At 40.5% G+C, this 21,257-nt stretch overlaps 1 protein-coding gene across 16 annotated transcripts in view; it reads left to right on the top strand.

Moving 5' to 3' along the window:
* Positions 1 to 21,257, top strand: part of BIN1 (bridging integrator 1) — a 140,405-nt gene that overhangs the window by 69,218 nt on the left and 49,930 nt on the right. For 11 of the 16 annotated variants that reach the window (XM_048486370.1, XM_048486364.1, XM_048486376.1 and 8 more), the window contains exons 3-7: positions 931 to 985; positions 2,093 to 2,187; positions 5,458 to 5,553; positions 12,164 to 12,271; positions 17,501 to 17,593. In XM_048486370.1, coding sequence (XP_048342327.1) covers positions 931 to 985; positions 2,093 to 2,187; positions 5,458 to 5,553; positions 12,164 to 12,271; positions 17,501 to 17,593 — 447 coding nt within the window. The remainder of the gene's footprint in view (positions 1 to 930; positions 986 to 2,092; positions 2,188 to 5,457; positions 5,554 to 12,163; positions 12,272 to 17,500; positions 17,594 to 21,257) is intronic. The other 5 variants (XM_048486380.1, XM_048486378.1, XM_048486369.1 and 2 more) reach the window with 1 other exon arrangement.

Genomic DNA, 21,257 nt, shown 5'->3' with positions numbered 1-21,257 from the left:
TGGCCCAAGATCATCCCGCAAGCATCTGTGGCTGAGTCAGCATTGGAACCTGGATCTCCCATATCCTAGTGTGACACTCTAACCACTATACCATGCTGCCCTCTAATTATGTTGTTACATAGAGCTGTGATCTCTGAAGGCTGTGGTCTCCGTTGGCTGGAAAGTTGTAGAACTGCTGTAAGTGCGCAGCAGGAGGGGGTGGAGCAAGGGGGAAACTGCACCCAGGGCACATGTGTGCCCTGCCCTCCTGCCGTGGTACCACATGCTCCGCCCCAGAATGCCCCCACCCAGAACGTCCCTGCCCTGGCGTGCGCCTTGGGCGTTGCACTCCCCATCCCGTAGGCACTACGCCACTGGTGCACATTGAAATGAGCTATAAATTGATATGATGTAATAACCATTGACAGATTACCTATAGAACACCTCATATGCAAGTAAATGGCAAATTGGCACTGATGAAGGCACTGAAGAAAGCAATTTCGTGCGATGCGTTTCTGCTAGCAATGAATTGAAGACTGCAATATTTATGAATGAACTTTGTGATCAACTGCAAGAACCTGGAATTTGAATGAATGTGGAAACACCTTTGAAGGGACTGTTTATGTTTAGATTATTGAATAGAAAAAGAGAAAAATAATTCATGTGATGATACAACAGTGAATGATGAAATTTGTTGATATGAGATAGATATATGATTACAATTGTATGTGATGAGGGTTGTTCCCTAATATATAAGAAATACCAAACCTAAATTGGCTGCCTAGTGGGTGACATGTTTTATGTGTTAGTGCATACCTTTTAAGCAAACTATTGCTGGAAATCCCAGCTGTGTGTTCTGTTCATGATATTTTCTGTTTTACATGAACTACAGAGTGATGCTGTCCTTTTATTATGCAGTTGAGTCACTGGTTCTGCTTATTTCCTTTTCAGTTTGAAGGTTCCAAGCTGCAGAAGGACCTCCGGACGTACTTGGCTTCTGTAAAAGGTATAGTCTGACAAAAATAGAGAGATAAATAATCCCATAGTATTTCTATAACCTTCTTCTATGAGACAAATAACATCAAATACAACCAGCACTTATATGCATTAAATTTATTTTTAGTTATATCAACCAAGAAGTGGGTCTGATGCAACTTTTGTATGGATGTTAGGAAATTTCATGTACGTTTTGAAGCAATAGCAGAGAGTTCAGGGGCTGTCAGTGGGTCACAGCAACTGCTCCCTACCTGTAATCTAGCATGGAAAGTACTCATCCCTTGAGCACGTGCTACATTAATGCAATGTCCAAACAAGACTCCAGCAGCATTCAGAGATGCTTATGGTTCTTGTTATCAAGCTATTTAAGCTGCGGAGCATTTCCTATTTTTTACTGGCATTTTTAAAATGCTAAATTCCCATGAGCGCGAAGGTGGCTAGAGTTTCCTAATGGGATCTTTTCTCTTTTTCTGTGTAGTATTTGTTTAGCATTTAATATTTTTTTTGTTCCTGGCTAATGGAATTTGTCAAATGGAACTTATCTTGGTTTTCTACCCCTAGTATTTAATAACTGTATGGAAAATGAATTTGCTTTTTTATTTCAGCCAAGCAAATTCTTTGTCAAGTACAACTCTGCAAATTATAAAACAAAATCTTCTAAGCAGCAGACTGAGCCTTTGCAAAAGATAGTTCCTTTAAACCAGGGGTAGGGAACCTGCGGCTCTCCAGATGTTCAGGAACTACAATTCCCATCAGCCTCTGTCAGCATGGCCAATTGGCCATGCTGGTAGGGGCTGATGGGAATTGTAGTTCCTGAACATCTGGAGAGCCGCAGGTTCCCTACCCCTGCTTTAAACAATGGTGGTTTTAAAGGCCATTTTGAAACAAAGATGCTTTTAGTTTTGTTTTCCCATAATGAAGGAAGAAATGTTACACCCAGTGGTCACTGGCTTGTGTGTCTGTCTCTTGCGTATGTTCGTTAAACTACTTTTCTTGCCTAGAAAACAATTCAGTTGAGGTTGAGATGAGTCCTTGGTTACTAAGGGAGCTTTTCTTCCTCATTGGGAAGGGTACTTGATGGGATCTTGCTGCATCATCATTTGTCTTTTTCTCCAAGCAATGCACGAGGCATCCAAGAAACTGACAGAGTGTTTGCAGGAAGTGTATGAGCCGGAATGGCCTGGCAGAGACGACACTAACAAAATAGCAGAGGTGAGGTGCTATTCCATCATGAGTACACATAATTCACATATGAATGTTCTTTCTGTGTTGCTTGCGTGTGCATGGGGAATAATTTTGGGGTCAAGAGTTGGGATGATTTGGGGTTTCTGGCACTAGATGCTGGGCGATAGTGAGTCAATGATATGATCTTAAGTTGTTTATTGTGACAATGCAAGCATAAAACAGCCAAAGCCCTAGCAGCTGGTTAAAATCCTTCAAATGGCAGTGCATGTGGCACTAAAACAGACATTCTATCTCCTGTTTCGTATCTACCACTATAGTGTGGATGTCAAGCATTTACTGATAGCTAGGGTGGAATAGCAGTTAGATTGTCAGACGAGGAAATGGGAAACCCAGGTTTGAATCCCCCACTCTGCCATGGAAGCTTGCTGGGTATCTTGGACCAGTTACACACTTAGGGTTGCCAGCCAGGCATCCAGCAGGATATGGGGGAACATGGTGGGTGCTGGTGTTGCATGCAGCATGATGGCACATCTCGAGAGTGTGCAGAAGTGATGTCACTCTAGGAAGTCCTAGAGCAATGTGACATCACGTCTGGGTCTCCATGGAAATGATGTCATAGTTAAGGTTATCACTGCTCAGGACAGGATTGTAAGGTTAATATGGAGGGCAGAAGAGTGGATATAAGCTGTGAATGAAATAATAAGTAATTCAGTGAAACTCATGCCTGGCTACATGGATAGAGCTTAATGTAAAATAGCCAAGCTGTATGAAGCACAGAAGTAGTTATAGCTGGGATTTCCAACTTACTTTAGGCAATTCTTGGAAGTTTGAGGGCAGTGCCTATGAAATTTAGAATGTGGGGATAAGAAGGCACCATTTGGGGATGTGATGCCCTAGATTCCACCTCCCAAATCTGCCATCCCATTCAGGAGAACTGATCTATATAGTCTGGAGCTCAGTCATTCTATGTGTTTATTTTATTTATTTACAAACTTTATATCCTGCTTTTCTGCCCACACATCAGCCACCAAGGCAGCTAACGATTTAAAACGCACTTGATAAAAATGACATTTAAAAACCATTAAAATCACTCCCTCCAAAACACATCATTAAAATACATTCAAAGACATTAAAATAGCCATGAAAACATTCCTCAGGAAGGAGGGATCACTGGGGGAATGTCACCCCCCCAAAAAAAGTATTTTCCCAGAGGCAGAATATGACAACAGAAGAGGACAGACAAATTTCCCAGGGGAAAAAGTTTCCCAGGGGAAAAAGAGCATAGAGTCAGTTGGAACCTTGTGGGACCCTGCTGGCCAAAGGCCAAGGAGCTGAGCAACAGTCTCCTCCCACTCCAGTCATAATTTCAAGAGACCTTTAGGCCTCTCGTAGAGGCTGGCAATGTTAACCTTAGGTAAACTTATCATGAGCCATCCCCAACCACCATCACTACTGATCTTCTAACTCCTGAATGACTATCACCATGGTTGTGAACCTATGGCACTCCAGATGTTCATGAACTACAATTCCCATCAGCCCCTGCCAGCATGGCCAATTGGCCATGCTGGCAGGGGCTGATGGAAATTGTGATCCATGAACATCTGGAGTGCCATAGGTTTGCCACCACTGGACTATCAGAAATGAGTGTGGCTTTTTACTGCTGCCTGGTGATGAAGCAAGCAAAAAAAGGGAGTATGTACTTATTCAATGTATGTGGCTGAAATGGATAAAAGTACATGTTAAAGGTAAAGGAGCCTTGTCACAGCACAGAAGCTGGGAACCAGTGCAGAGCAGAACACTAGGAGACACCCAGTTGTGGGATTCAACAGGTTTGCACCACTTTGGCAGAACCTGTTGTTAAAATGGTGCTTGTAAACAACCAGTTGTTAAATTATTTGAATCCCACCACTGGATGCTTTACAACCAACTTGTTTGAGTCCTCACAACAATGTTGATTGAGAGTGAGGGGTGCTGACTTGACCAAGGACATGCATCAAGCTTTGTGTCTGACCAGGGGTTTGGGCCTTTTGGTGCCATGCCACAGAGACACTGGATGAAGATTTTGTCAGAGTTTGCCACAACTGCTTGCCTGCCTTAAGCTTCCTTTTGCTCTTGCAGATGAGCACCTTGCCCTAATCAGAAGTAAAGCAAACCTTCTCTTCCTTTTTTTACTGCGTTTGCATGAGCTGTATTGTTTGCATGCTTGAAGTTGTTTTGCTGCCAAATTTTTAAGTTTCTCACTAGGAGTAACTGGCAAGAATCCTAAAGGTTTTTCAGTGGGATTTGCCTGGGAATAAGTCCCATTAAATAACATGTGACTTACATTGAGTAACATGTGATTTACTTCTGAGGACACCTGCTGATGATAGTTCCCTTTTTCTAATTGTACCTCCTTTGAATTGCCCACTTGCTACATGTGTTGATTTTATGTGGTTGTTGTTTGAGTGTTACATACTCAAAGAAAGGTAGTGAACTGAATGTACATTCAGCTGGGGCCTCTTTACACATTAAGTACTTTTGAGTTAAGTACTTTTGAGTCCCATTGGTTTCAATGAAAATGGTTAACCAAGCACAATCCCATAGCTTTCCAAGATACAGATTTAAAAGTGTTAGACCTTGACCAAACTGTTCCATAATTTTAGGGGTTTTTTTGTGGAGATCGGTTACATGATGTAATCCTGGAATCATACACCTTTCAGCTTTTCCCTAGATTACACAATCTTCTAAAGACTAGTCTGATATGCTTTTTTAAAATGATTGCTGTCCATATATATTTGCATGCTGTTTGCATGAGACAGTTCATATTTTTTAAGGTTTTACCCACTTTAGTGCCATTTTCTTCCATCCCCTGCAACCACTATTTCTTTCCCCCTCTGTGCACCACTGGAGAGATTTTTAAAAGAGCAGTTGATATATTGCCGTGAAGTCACTATAGCGATATAGCAGGTACCTCCACTGGGGTGTGTGTGTAATGACACATGTGGCTGAAACAAGGAAAATGCATGGCAGACTGCCACATGGATGCTGTGCATTTGCAATGGTAATGAGAATTACATGAACAGTCATCATCACGTGGTTACAGCTGAGGCTACATTTTAAAACCAAAAAATGGAGTAAGCCAAGGTTGTCAAATGTGTAACCCAGGGAGACTGGATTGGCTGCAGCTTGGTGCAAATATGTGTTTGTGTGGTTTGCCATGCAGAACGATAAAATCTGAACTTAAATGCAAAACTTTCTTTTTGTGTATGGAATGGTACCAATGTGGCCATGTGATTGGTTCTAGACTTTGTCTTGCAGAACAATGACCTGCTGTGGACAGACTTCCATCAGAAGCTGGTGGATCAGGCTTTGCTAACCATGGACACCTACCTCGGCCAATTCCCAGACATAAAAGTATGGACCTTTATCTACTCTCTTATATTCCTTTTTTAATATTAGTGCGTTTTGGGGTGAGGGAACCACGGGAGAGTTTTATAAGAAAACTATCTGTATGAAATCTTACTTTATTACGAGTGATTGTGGGGGAAATGAGGATTCTTTGGCGATAAGAGAGGAGTCCAATTTCATGTCAGGCAGAATTACTTTGATCAGGAGTGGGTAGGGGAACAGACTTCCAGCCAGCCACTTACCTCTGGCCTAGTGTTGGATGTAATGTGTAACATACAAACCTTTTAATCATTGTCTTTGCCGAAGGAATCCGTATCATATTTGATTCACTTGCAGACTAACCGCAAGTTAGTGGTGTGATATGGTTGCAAAAAAAGGGCAAATGTAATTTTAAGCTGTTTTGAAAGAATCATAGAATTTGAATAATGAGCAATAATAGCTTAGCTCTGTTCTCTGCTAGTCAGACTTGATCTGGGGTACTGAGTCCAGGTCTGGGTACCACAGTTCAAGAAAAATGTTACTAAGTGGGAACATGTTCAGAGGAAGATTGTCAGGGTTCAAGAGAACCAAGTTCTGCGAAGAAAAATGAGAAAACTGAATATGTTTAGCCAGAAAAAAAGACTGAAGGTAGTGTGACTGCACTGTTTTGATACTCTGTTGTTCTAGAGGACAAGGCTACATATAATGGCCTTAAAATAAAAAGGGTAGATTTCAACTGAACATTGGTAGACACTTCATAATGGTAAGAGCAACTGAGCAATGAAACCTCTTACTTTTGGGTGGGGAGGGCACTTTCTGCCAGGAGGTCTTTGGCAGCTGTTAGGGATGTTTTTGATTACCTGCATTAATAGGCTTTCCAGATCTCGATTGGAAAATACCTAGAGATTTTGGGAGGTGGAGCCTGGGAAAGGCAGGGTTTGGGGAGGAGAGGGACCTCAGCAGGGTATGTTCTTATAGAATTCACCCTCTAAAGCAGCCATTTTCTCCAGTGGAACTGGTCACCTGGCAATCAATTGTAATAGAAGGAGATCTCCAGGTGCCACCAGGAGGTTGGCAACTCTAGGCCTTGAGCTGGGGATTGGACTAGACATTCTATAAGACTGTCATTCTGAAGCCTGATGTGTAGGCAGGATGTGTGCTCTTTATCCATCCCTGTCCTAATTTTGAAGGGCACAACATAATTGCTGTACAGACATGTGATGTTCAACATTTGCCCAGCTAGTGAATAGGACTGTTGTTACGCTGAAATTTACAAAATGTGTAAAACCTCAGAAAACACCATTAAGTATGATAAAAAAAATCTCTCTTGCTTAATTTCCTGGCAGAAGTTCACTGCTCTGTTTTGTTATAAACAAGCCCCCCCGTCTCTTCACTAGGTTCCTTCTTTTAATATATTCTTAGCGATGAATTTTTTTTTTTGGTATCACATTGACCTCTGCAGCAGTTGCATTTTCTTTACCCGAGCATTTAAACTGATATAAAATTAGTTCAGACATAAGATTTATTTAGGGGGTTTTTCCGTGCAGTTTCACAATCGGAGCTCTAATAGCAAAAATGATGATTAATACTTTGGCTCCTTTCCCCGTGCTTTTTAAAAAGAAGTAGTTTAGGACAGAAGATATTTCCTGCACAAATATACATTCCGTAGTATTTGCTAAACAGCAAATATGAATCAAGGGTTGTACCATACACACTGTGAACCAAAGGGCAGGTGTGAACCTTGTCCACCTCTCTCTTCCCCACACTTGAGGCAACACACCTGAGGGAATGTTTGCATGCATCTGGTACAAGTTTCTTTTGTACAAGGAAAGGTGCATTCCCATTCTACAAGTTTTTTTTCTTTCCCAGCGTCAGATCTTATCCTGTGAGTTTTCCTTTCCCAAGCATCAAATGGCTCTGAAAAGGTTGTAAAGGAAATGAACTTGCCATATGGCAGGGCTTGTAACTATGTTTCCACATGGAAAAGATCAGCTTGGCTTCATCCCAGTGAAATCAAATACTCTAAACCACCTTCTGCAGTATCCAAATCTAGCTTTCCCTCACTTGCATGGTTATTCATTTCATGTAGCCTTAAGTGGTTGCATGCATCTTCCTTCATAGCACATTTTTGTTTGATTGATGCCAACTCCTCAAAGGTCTAGTTTGAGACTGTAAGATTGTCTGCATGGAGGGAACCTTATGGAAGATGCCATATCCTCCTTTCCTCATTCTCCTGACTGGGTGGAGTACTCACCCCTGGAAGGTCAGAGCACAGCAGCAGTGGCCGGGGTGAGGGCAGTATAGCTGCTACAGAAGGCTGGAGCTCATTGGGTCCAGGCAAACTGGAGGAAGCCAAGAGGGACAGGAGGAGGCTGGTGTGAATGCCAAGGCCAGCTTCACAGGCAGGCTGGGATCGCTCCAGAGGATGGCCAGGACAGATGACCCAGGCAGCAGGCCTGAAGGCTGGGGGGAGCGGAAAAGCCACTCCACCAACCAGGGAAGACAAGAAGGATTGCCCTAGCAGGCAGAAGCTAGGCATGTGTGCTTCCAGGTTCAGGGGAAGAGGACCTGGGGCAGAGGCATGGTTTATGAGGGATTGGCAAGGATGTGGGGCTGGTTTTACAGAATGTGTAAAAGGATATGAGACTGTTGGGCTTGAAAGATCAGGAAGGAGAAGGGTGCACTGACAGCAGGAGAAGGGAGCACTGACAGCTGGAGAACCAGGGCTAAGGCTCCATTGAAAGGGAAAAGCCCACATTTGAGGCCAAAGGCAAGGCCCACCGACAGGTATGGGGGCAACACCAGTCTCTCAAGTGCAGCAAAGCTTGAAAATGCTGGCGGGGGACAGATCCTCCATGCTCATCTTTCTGTTCCTCCCACCTTCGCTGGCTCCCAAGCCCACCTGGGCATTGGAAATATTTAGGGAGGGGGAGGTGATTTAAAAAGCAGAGAAAGCCAAATATTATTTAAAAAGCTGAAAAAGGTAAATAAAGTAGAGTTTTTTTTATCAGTGGAGTTTTTTTATCAGTAGAGTTTTTTATCAGTAAAACAAAAGCCCTAAAAATATGCGTGTATTTTTGCTTTTTTCCATGATGCAGCTTTACCAAATCACCAAGCCTACTTAAAACACTTTTTAGAAAACAAACGAGAAATTTCTGAACTTGCCCCATTATCCTCAGAGTTATAGTAGCTGAAGGAAGATCTAAAGGGTAATTGTCACCTTGGCAAAAATCCCTCCAGAGTTAGGAGGACTCTTAAGTGGTTTGGGATGGGTGAAATCATAGCTAGGAAGCACCAATCACAATTTCTTTTTTAAAAATGTAAAAATGAGTGATCTTTCTTCTCTAAGGACAATCCATAGGCTTATTTAGGAGCCAGCACTGTGTAGGGGTTAAGAGTAGTGGACCAGGTTTGATTCCCCACTCCTCCACATGAGCAGCGGACTCTTATCTGGTGAACAAGATTTGTTTCCCCACTCCTACATTCGTGCTGGATGACCTTGGGTTAGTCACAGGTTGTTCAGAACTCCCTTGTACCTCACAAGATGTCTGTTGTGGGGAGAGGAAGGGAAATGAGTTTGTATGCTGCCTTAAGTCTCCTTACAGGAAAGAAAGACAGGGGTATAAACCCAAATTTGTCATCTTCTTCTACATGGAGAATGTTGTATCACAAAATAAAAATGTGTTGTTGAACCTCTGCTGCAGGTTGTGTGTATGTCAGTGGATTTTTAATGGACATGGTCCAAATTCTTACCGAAAAGTTCTTCCTTATTATGAGCATCTGAAATCTGTCTGGTTTTTAATTTGAAAGGATTTTTGAAAGATGGCCAGCAAGTCTACATGGAACTGTATTGTAAAATTTAATTAAACTAGAAAGAAAGCATGAAATGACAGTTATATCTGGTATTGTATGGTGAGAGAGCACAGTGTACAGGCTGAAGTATAAACATAGACAATTCAAAGGTGGGGGTTGTGCACTAGTAATGAAAACTGTGAGCAATGCACAAACAATGGCTAGCAGGCAGTGGGAATGAATAGCTGAATACTTTACTCAATCACAGGTGTGAACAGAGTCTACAAATGGGGTTATGAGATGACTAATGCTCTACTTTACTCAAATATATGTCAAAGCATACAATCGTTCAACCATTCACATAAATGAAAACTTCACTGCAGTGAGCTGCCAGTATCTGGCTTTGATAAATCTTCGAAGGCTCGTGGGTACATGATATTTTCAATGTACATAAAATTAGTCCAAAGAGAGACATTTGTACAATTCAGTTCAGTCTGCATTACTCTCTATGCTGCTATCTCTTCCTGCAAAATGGTCTGACAGTGTACAAGCTGGAATATCAACACAGCAAAAGCCACATGTGTTGGAAAGAATACTGTGTAAATCCCAGAGTTTTTACTGCAGATGAGTGAGTAATTTTTATTTTTATTTTGCTACTAGGATAGTAACAGTTTACCAGGGCTCCTGTTCTTATTTGTGCAGCTTTGGTGACTGGCATGTATAAATAACAACCTAGCATTGGATAACTGGTATTGGGCGTTTATAGCATTGTTGTTTTAATTTTTGTATGGCTCTATTTTAAATTGTTTTAAATGATTTGTTATTGAGTTGTTGTGACCCACCCTGGGCCCTGTGGGTATAGGGTGGGATATAGATTTGAAATATAAATAAACATAGTAAACAAATAAACAAATAAATTAGTCCATTGATTAACAGGAAAATCCCTAGAGGACCACTCTTCTGAACAGCTGGTAGCAAGCTGAGCAGAACCAGTCATTGCAGGAACTGCTTCATTCAGACTCCGCTCTCAGACACAAGAGGAAGCATCAGTTCATTTGTTGCCACTATTGTAATTACTGCTCAACTCAGGCCCAATTGGTGGCAACATGGGAGGCCACCATTAAGCCTGGTTCATTTTTGTCACTGCTGTTTAGACTGTTTTTAAATACTCAAATACATTCCTAAAGCAGTTGCTTATATAGGCACTATCAGGGTATCCATGCTTCACTACGCATACTTCATCACAGCCTCTCTATGAATTTCGGGGTGACATTCAGCATACTTCTTTACAGCCTGTTTGTGAACTTTGGGGTGACATGCAGCATATTTCTTCACAGCCTGTCTGTGGACTGACGGGTTTGTTTTCACATATTTTGCAGCAGCTTCCTGTAGTTGTCTTTTTCTAATGCAATGTGTTATTGCTCTCTTTCACCTGGTGGGCTCCAAAAGACGTCATTTGGAAGCAGTTGTATTTTTGGGATGCAGAAAGGAAGTGTTCTGCCATTGGATGCTGATGAGTGAGAAGGCTGTGAAGAGGTTCAGGGTAGGATTGAAGGGCAGGGAGCTGAACTGTACTGCCACTGCAGCACATTCCTGGGGACTCATCCTGCCACTTCAGAGCACGACACCAAGCACAGGGTGATCGGAGGCCGAGAGCAATAAAATTGTCTCCACAATAATCAATCTGATGTCCATATGCAAAACCTGACAAATATTTCGTAGTCCAAGGTGATAGTGTGGTTTGTAATCTATTTTGATAGTGTTTGGCTGTAGTGGTGTTGTTAACGTTAGGGTGGGTGGAGGACTACTTTTTCACAATCTGTCTGTTAACTTCGGGGTGACATTCAGCATACTTTTTTGCAGCCTGTTTGTGAACTTTGGGGTGACATGCAGCATATTTCCTCACAGCCTGTCTGTGGACTGTGGGGTTGGTTTGCGCATATGTCGCAGCAGCTTCCTGTAGTTGGCTTTTTCTAATTCAGTGTGTAAGGCACTTTCTGCATTTAATTCCTCTTCTCCCTGTAGCGGTTTCAGCAGAAGGGATAGGTTCACATGCATTGTGGAGAGCGGTGTTAGAGTGCAGTTGGCGCACCATGATGAAGGCCATGAAGCTGGTGGTGTTTAACTGTCACCCTTAGAATGTTCGTGCAGCATGTCTGTGGACTGAGGGGTTGGTTTGCCCTTAGAATGTTCATTCAGATGGCCAGAGATGAGCAGTGAAACAGTAAATAGGTAATAAATCAAGTGGAAGTGAATATTTTGGGAAATCCTTTATTAGTGAGCACCTGGGGTATGGAAGGAACAGGTTTGCCAAATTTCATGTGTGTGGCTTCGGTGGTTTTTGAGTTCTGTTGATGAGTCAGTCAGTGAGTGGAATTTCACGTTTATATATATAGATACACCCTGCAGAGCATTTTAGCTGATGGAAGGGATTTTCATTTTTCTTACTTCCCTCTCCTGCTGTTGACCCAAATGTCCTCCCATTTCTAACATTGGGGGACAGGAACCCCCTGTAACAACATTCAGTCTGAGTTGGAAGTCTACAGTCGGATTAAGGAATTGTTGAAGATCATCATCTTTCTGTTCACAGAAATTCTGCCACAGAATCCAACTCATACCTTGCCTTATATAGAATGAAGAAGATAAGTCAGTCTGGATTGGTTCAGTTCACCATTTTGCCTTTTAAGATGCCTTCTATAAATTAGCTGTCAGATGGTGCCAAGTAATGCCTTACTGAACCAAATGGTTGTACATTTAGACTGTATATCTTGTTATTCAATTAGATTACATGACTGTGGAATTCAGTAATGATGATTCTCTTTTGTTCCTTTCTCTTCTCTTATAGTCTCGCATTGCTAAACGGGGAAGGAAACTTGTGGATTATGATAGTGCTAGGCACCATTATGAATCTCTACAGACAGCAAAGAAGAAAGATGAAGCCAAAATTGCCAAGGTAAAGAGTACTTGTCAAAGTAATTGCCCCCTTATGTGCATTTTTAATCAGAATTGAAATTAATTGCGGTTTACTTTCAAATTGAAAATGACGTAGTTAAAATTTAAACTCTTTGGTCTAGCTTTTTATAATGACCTACAAACAAGCACTAGTAAGAAAAAACAGCACTAAAGTGGTTGTTCACAAGGGGACTGGCAAGGCATGTTATTATGCTGAGAAGACAAAATGAAAGAAAAAAAAAGAGAGGCCCATAAAGGATTAACATGGCACTCTGTGCTGGCTCAGCATGACGAATTTCTCTGTGAACCATCCTTTCTTGGTACTTTCCTACCATCTTGAAAGCACTTGGGACTCTTATAGTAAACCCTGGACCTTTTGGGAGCTATAATTGCAGCTGTTGAAAGATACAACTGCTACATGTTCTCATCTGAAGACATTTAGATGTTATTTAATGTTTTTTTACAATTAATTTTTAATAGAAATTTACAAAACAGAAAAATATAAACTGGAATCAAGTCACAGCCACAATTAATTCTACAAAGAGATTAATTCAAATTCTGCATATAATATTATTTAGACATTAAAAAAATAAAATGATGACTATTCTTAATATAAACTCTAATAATCCAGAGTATATACAAAATATTAACAAATGCCTTATTTTATAACTTTTTACATTTTTTGTCACAAAATAAAAGTTGTATTGACTTATTTTTCTTAAAGTAAGGATTACCTGCTTTACTAGTCAGTCTTTAAACCCTTTTTTTTTTTCAATCTATATATAAATATAATTCTAAAGCCAATGATAATTTATATACATCATTTCAACAATATCCTTCAATTTTCACCATTATTCTTTCTCTTTTTCTGGACTAAAATAAGTAATAGGCTTTTCATTTATTTTGGAGTTCTTTGATAGGTCACTTATTCACAAAGTTCATTAATTTTGCCATTGTTGCATATTCCACTAGTTCATTTTCTCAGTTCTCTTGGCATGGACATAATTTTGCTTTCCATTTTGTTGCAAGTACTACTCTGGCCACTGTTATCAAATATTGAAACAGTTCTTCTGAAATTTTTGGAACATTTTTGGCAATATGCCTAACAACATAGTTTCAGCATTCATTGCAAATTTGATCTTTAAGATATTCTGAATTTCTGCATGCATTTTTCATTCCCACCACATATGATAAAAAGCCATCCACTTCTTTACATTTCCAGCATTTCCCTGTGTAATTCTTGTCCATCCTGGATATTCTTTGGAACACTGAAAGAATATCTTGTGCCAATTTTCTCTTAATGTTTGGCTCGCAGTAAATTTTATACCTTTTGTCTTTAAGGCTTCCTGTTGTTGAGAGAATATTTCTTCCTCAAAATTTTGCATCCATCTGATTATGTATGTTTTCACTTGTTTCTGTATCAAATCGAAGTAACAATCTATAAATTGGTCTAGTAAATGTTCTTTTTGCTACGTGATCTCCTTTTAGAATTCTGTTCCCTTATTACACCTCTTGTTATATTAATTTCCTTTCTTAGTCCTGAAGCTAATTGAAAATGTAACAGCAAAATTATTTCAAAATGTCAAAATTATTTTAGTCTTCTTCCCATTGATTTTATATTCTGAAAAGGGTCCAAATGTTTCAATTTGTTCCACTATATGTAGCATCAACAATTGTGGGTTTGAAATGGTCAATACCACATCATCAGGGTAGCTTTTCATTTTAAAGTCTACTCCATCCACTTTCAATCCTTTAATTGTAGGGTCTTATCTGATCTTAGCAGCCAGTATTTCTAACACAAGAATAAATAAGAGTGAAGATAATGAACATCCTTGATGTGTTCCTTTTCCAATTTGAAATCTATGAATTAAAACTCCATTTATTAATGTATTGTCAAAAGCTTTCACGTTAGGAACAAGATCCACCAGACCACGGCCATACAGCCTGGAAAATCCACCACAATCCATTTATTAAGATCTTTGCATGAAATTTTGTGCAAATGCTTTGTATCCAGTTCATAAATCTTGAGCCACGGTTTCTCAGCCCCCTCAGTTTAGATTACCAAGCATCTGCAAATTCTAAAGGAATTGTTTTATGCGTATCTATAGGACACCTGCCCTATGGGTACTTGACTTCAACTATATCCATATTAAAATATATTGAAGTGTAAATAGCCCTTTCTGGCCTGGGCAACAACTCTGTAAGAAGTTACAATTCTCCTGCACATCACTTGAGAAACATAAAATATTCCTAAATTAGATCTTTCTATTCCAGGGGAAGAGATAAGAACATTAGCCAAAACACTAATTCATTCTTATGCGAACTTACAGTGGAAAATTTTCATATTCAACTTCACTGGAATGTTGCCCAAGGTCTCATTATCATGGCAAAATCTCCATCCCTAAGACCCTCTTAGCTGCCATTTTCTGATCACAGGATGTATGAATTGCCTGAAAGGGGCTTCACCTGTTATCCTATCTAGAAGATTGGTTGTAAGTGATGAAATCAGTGATATTTTTGTGATTGACAGATGTTTGTATATCTTCTGAACTTTGACTGTAACTTTGCTTCTGCCTTTGGTCTGCTGCCTGTTTTGGCTCCAGCTCAAAATAAACTTGTCTTTATACCTCTCACTCCTGGCATCTGTTTGATTGGACTTTTGCATGGTGCCAGGTCTTCAGCCTGGACCACCAAATTATTTTGTATCCAGTTCATAAATCTTGAGTCGCAACTTAGATTTCCAAGCATCCTCAGTAAAGGCTAGGCTATATTATCAAAGACTTTTTCTGCATCTAGAGAAATGAACATTGCTTTCTTCTTCTTCTTCCACCACCACCACCACATATTTTTGTCTGTACAAAGCCTGTCTGATCCTCTTGGATTAATTTTGTTATGCATTTCCATATTCTTTTCACTGTTATTGAAGTAGAAAGTTGTTTTTTAAGCGTTATTGGCCAAGTCAATAGAGACATGATTTGGAAAGATGTAATGCATGTGGGATGATTGGCCAACATAGAACCTAAGTTTAAATATCTTTTACATTAACCTCTTAATGAGTGTTGCTCCTTTGTTCAACTCTTTGTTATTAGCAGAATAATTCAGTTCTCTGTATCCCTGCCATTTCTCACAGAATACTTGCCTTTATTCTTCTAAGAGATTTGGTTAGAAATTTATGGGAGAGATGCAGTCTGTCAAAATCCTTTTTCTTTATGTAGGGAAAGGGGAGAGGTGATACAGATTAGTAATACTAAATAGGATGAGTTGCTGTTTTCGTCTCCACCCTAAGGACAAAAATAGTTTTACCTTTCTAATTCCTCTGTTAGCATAACATCAAAGTAATTCATTTCATTACATACAGGGACAAAATGGCACAACTCTAGGCATTTTTACTCAGATGTAAGCTCAATATCTTTAGTGGACTTACTCCCTGGTAAATACGCATAGGATTGGTCTGGAAGGCTGCAATCCTAAAAAAAGTGTATCCTTCTAAACCCAATGACTTCAGTGGACACAGAAGGGAGTAAATCTATTTAGGATTGTACTGCCAGTTCACTAAATACTTCAAATTTGCAAAATAGTCCAGAAAGCAGTATAATGTGTTTGAATGGTGGGAAGCCAACTAACATCCCAATTCAAAGTGGGGGGATGGTTTAATGGCGCCAACTAGAACTCACACAACAGTGTTTGCTCACCCCACTTGTGCATTTAGCAAACTGGGAAACAGGCGGGCACTTCAGACCTCAGTTGTGTCTGAACCAGGAGGGAGCCCTGCATTCCAAGCTGCATTGATATCCAAGCTCGGGGTGTTCTGTGGGCATTCCCAGGGAGTGGAACTGATGTTAGTTGGCTTCCACCCAGCTTTGCCACCAGAAATGAGGTGCCATCGAAAATGAGGGCCTTGGAGTTACTCTGCTTCTAGTTGGTGTAACTCCATTTCCCCTGCCTCTTTGTGTTCATGGAAAGCCCTCTGGAGGTGGCAGGGTGGTGTGGCAGTGGCACCGTCCCTGGTTGCCTCAGGCTTTGGATGGGCTGCCTAACGGAATGTGCCTGCTGCATGTTTTTTCTGAGCTTGTTGGTGAGTCGACATCACTTTATTCTAAGCAGTTAGATAATTTATTTTGTTTATTATTTATTTATTTAGAGAATGTATATGCTATTGTTTGAAAAAAATTAATATGTTAGAATGTAAACAAATCTAAACAATCAAATGAATTCTTGCCTCTACATATTTATGACTTCTAAACCACTTTTTTTCTGGTGCTGATTAAAGAAGTAATTAATAAAATTAATTTTATGAGGGTTTACTGGGAAGAAAATTGAACTCCAAGGGAGAGAGTTGCTATATAAATTATATAATAAAATTATGTATTTATGAAGTAAAATAACTAAAGTCATCAACCTGAAAGTCATCCTGACAGATCAGATTGCTTGCTCCTTAAATAGTCCACAGTGTTAGTTATTTCAGAAGGAATACTAGCTTGTGCTAAGAACAAAGGGTAACAGAGAATTGAAACCGAGAGTTCTAAGTACACTAGCCTAGAAGTACACTAGCCACATTGGTCCTCTGAGAAATTCTTTTCCTCCCTCTTTTGTGTAATGTGGAGTTTCTTAGGACCCCATTGTCTACTTTACTGTTATATTTGCAGTGTTTACTTCCCAAATGCTGGGAGAAAAGTGCTCCATAACAGGTAGAAGCATGGAACGTTTAGCTCCCATCTTAGTCCTTTAGTGGCCACAGAACCAGCACCTGTCAGATATGTCTCTTGCTGGCATCCAGTTGATGAAAGGCCTACTCATGTTATATTATGCTTTTAAAAAATTAAGTGTTGCAAGTTCTAAATCTGCATGTCTGTAATAACAATGTCTGTTTAATCCCTTCTTCTCTGCAAGTTGCTGGTATCTCATGAAGGGGAATCCCAAAGCTGGAATTCATTGCCTTCTAAATGACTAACAGTTTCTTCTCTGTTGCTCTCTGCAGCTGGACTGTTCGTAAGCTCTCCTGACCTTTTGGTACCCTTTGAGCATATTGTGGGAGTGTTAATTACTGCTCTACTTGGCATGCTGCATAGGAATCACCCCTTACTTGGCTCTCAATGTATCTTTTTTTCTTCTTTTTCCTGGGGTCGTTGGCTCAACATAGCCCTGCTACACTTTTACCGTTTTTTTTTAAAAAAGCTCAAAAGATGTCCATCTGTTCTCTTGTTTTTGTTTTGAAAATGCTATCGCACAGCCTGTCTCGTTGCTCGAGAAAGCTGCGCCTCAGTGGTGCCAAGGAAAGCTACAAGCGCATCTCGTAGCTCAGACTAATCTGCTACGGAACCAGGTGACAGTCTGCTTACCTCGTTCTCTAACCCTGCATGCGCTATTTCTGTCCCAAACTTTGTGCTGTGCTTTTAATCCACAGGCAGCATTCACTCTAAGCTCTCCCTTTTGTTAGCTACCATTTTCTCTAAAAATGTGACTCTAGTTTTCTCTGTACTGGTCCCATGTCAATGTAAGAACACAGACGTCTCAAAAACAGTCCATTTCACAGTGAATCCTACCTGAAATATTGATGAAAGTATTCATGCCAAGTCTCTCTCTGCTTCAACTCCTTCCCTCCCCTAGTGATTTTTCTTACAAACATCTCCAAAATGATATCCTTTCCATAGCATCTGAAGAAATTAGAACTAGGCTGCTAGTTTTCCACCAGAAGCAGAGGATCCCTTGGAGTCTGTTTTCTATTCCTGCTGCTTCAAACAAAAATAATGGGGGCGGGGGGGGGGAACTGTTGGTGGCAGTGTGATGTTACTTCTACAAAAACCCCTGGCAGTGATGTCAATCCACTGTAGAAGTATGTGGTTTTATTATGAAGTTTTGGGCAATTTCCAGAGCATAGGTGTCAAACTTGCGGCCCTCCAGATGTTATGGATCACAGTTCCCACCATCCCCTGCCAGCATCGTGCTGGCAGGGGATGATGGGAACTGTAGTCCATAACATCTGGAGGGCCGTAAGTTTGACACCTGTGTTCTAGAGGCATGACATCACTTCAAAGTCCCGTCCCCCCCCAGAAGTGACATCATACCATTGCTGATGGCTCCCTTATATCCCCCTGACTTCCTCTGGGTGCCATCTCATACTGGAAATTCTGGTTTCTCCATTGCTATTGGACTTTTGTTTTACTGTCGTCAAGTTTCAGTTCAGTAGCCTTGTTTCCATCACACCTTTCTCTCTTGTGCAGAAATGGAGAGCTGTAAAGGTCAGATTGAGGAGGTCAGAATTGGCTCTGGGCCTCCTGTTGCTGACTACTGGTATATTGCCTGTAGTTTCTAAGATGCTATATGTATGATAACATGTTGATGTTATCTCATCTCTGCCTCTTTATAGAACTCTTGTACTATATCCCTCTGTTTCTGGTGAACAACTAAATGTCTTTAAGTAGAAAAATTTCCCAGTATTGTCTTCTTCCATCTGCTACCTTTCCCATGCAAAGATCCTCCTTCACCTGCTGCTACTTAACTTCTGAGTTCTCTGATCACTGGTCTATCTCCCTCCTCAAATCATATTTCCTAGGCTTCTAAGGGGGTGGGGAGAGATTCCCTACAAAGGATCATAGTGCTGATTTTTCTGCTGCTTTCCTTTTGTACTCTAGCTAAGCATATGGCTAATTGAGGAGGGACAGCGGAGAGACAGTTTTATCTTCAGTCTTCCTTGTGACCTGGAAACCTCAGCCTCAGTATGGATATCCTATTTTGTAACTCACCTTCAACATTGAGTAGAAGTCCTGTGGTTTTGGCCTTCCCCCTCCATGGGGTTTTGTAATTGTACCTTGATCAAGCGCTATGAGGGCAGCTTCCACATGTGTTTAGATACTCCTTCTGCTTTGGATTAGAAGTGGGGCTATTTTATGGAGCTTTCTGCCAGGAAAAATGGAAGCCAGCCAGGAATCCTTAAGATCCATGAGTCATGTGGGATGGAGCTCTGTAATAAGCTAATAAAATCTGCTATTCATCACTACTGGCACTTAAATTTCTGAGCACACTTGGGGGAATAGATGATGCAGCTGGCTGATCATGAGGGTCTAAGCAACAGAAGGAGTACAAAAACTCCTTAATAACAAGTGAGCAATAAATTTTTGCCTTGTCTGGAAGAAACCAAATTTCTTGTGTTCCTGAGGAACCCATTGTTACTTTCCTGGGGCTGGACAGCAAATATATTTCTGTTTGCAAACTGAGAGTTTCATAAATGGGTGTTCTTGGATAGTGGTTAACATTTTACTATTCAGACCACCCAGAAGGCTATTAAAAGGTCTGAACCAATTTGTCATCACGTAACAAGAGGAATTGATTAATTTTAGAAGAGATTCTGAAACAGCAAGAGGAATATTTGTCAATCTGGAGATTTTTGTTGTTTACTAGGTATATAAAAAGAATAAAGGGTGAATTCAAGTTGTGTTTGTATCAATGTGGCAAGATAAACTGAACCAAGAAATGAGACTTCTATAATAATTCACGCATCTCTCCATTTTTACAAATGTTGTCAGGATCATAGGTTCCTAGAAAGCTTGCCTTAAGTTATTTAAGAGGTGAGGGGAAGAGTCAGAAATCTCCTTTGCTTCTTTTTGGCCTGGTTTATAGCTCAGTTGCCCAATTTACTGCATCAGATTGCTTTAAGATTTAGCAAACTGTTGATAGAATTCCAAATTAAATAATCTTGTTATTTCAGCTGCAAATGGCCTGAATCCATGCAAATTTGGTGTCCACATCTTTTCCTATTTCTTCCACAAGTCCCATCTCTTCCACAAGTCCCATGAATTCCATTGCTAAAAACCTTGAATAGGAACATTTTATATGTACAAGAGGAGCAGTTATCTCTTGACTACCAATTGAACTGGTTCCCACTTGACTGACTGCACTGACTTTGTGCTGGGGTGTGTGACTCTATCACCCTGTCTCCAGAGCAACTTTAAGGAGCCTTGGTCAACATTTAAATTTATGGGGAAGAATGCCAGTTTGAATTTGGTTTTAGAACTTTCAGACTAGTAGTGTAGATGAGCCAAACTGTAGATCTAACAGATTTAACTACAAACCTTTACTCTCAAAACCTCTGGGAAACTCTTTTTTTTAATGGAAGGGGGGTTGGTTGGTTGGTTAGTTAGAAATTAACTTGCAGTTTGGGAAACATATTCTCCGAGTTACATGCTTGGGGGGTGTTACGCTAGCTAGCTCGGGGCATGGCAGTGTTCCAACATGAAACTGGTCATATGTATAGATTGGATAGAGATTCCCACTGAACTAGGTCTTGTGCAGACATCACACTGGACCATATTTTATATATAATGCTTTGAGTGAGCTGCAGGTTAGTGTGATGTCTGGATGCTGTTTTGAGTTAGCAAGAGGGCCACAAACTGGGATGCTTAGGAAGAGTTGTGGTCTGATTCATGAATCATGATTTGCTTAGTCATTACTTCTCAGTGAAGGAAAATCAGATTTCATCCGTTTTAATCTGGTAGCACCAATCCCAGAGCATAGTCGCAGCTTCAGAGCAGACCAAAAATCTTAATTGACTCTCAATATCAGCATGGACACTAGGATTTCCAAGGATTCTTTGTTTTGATCATGTCTCGCACTAACCATGGTGAGTTCAGTAAACAGTACTGTGAACTAACGTTTTCTCATGATGTCTGAAGATAATCATCTCGTTCTTAGTATAGCTGCCACCAAGCTTTTCTGATGACACAGTAGCTCCTGTCCCCTTGTCTTATTGCTTTCTCTCTTCTTTTTGACTATGAGAGGAGAAATTAAAAACAACTTCAGCATAATACTTTTCATGTAGGGCTACGATTCTCCCTGAGGGGCTTAGAATTTTGGGGTTACAACTGATCTTCAGACTACAGAGATCAGTTTCTGTAGAGGAAATGGCAGCTTCTAAGGGAATTATATCCTTTCCAAGCCCTCTGCACTTCCCAGACCTGTTCCTGTATCTCCAGGAATTTCTCCAAGCTGGA

This window comes from Sphaerodactylus townsendi, linkage group LG02 (genome assembly GCF_021028975.2).
Source record: "Sphaerodactylus townsendi isolate TG3544 linkage group LG02, MPM_Stown_v2.3, whole genome shotgun sequence".
Lineage (NCBI taxonomy): Eukaryota > Metazoa > Chordata > Lepidosauria > Squamata > Sphaerodactylidae > Sphaerodactylus > Sphaerodactylus townsendi.
This window is presented reverse-complemented; position numbering and strand designations above follow the sequence as displayed.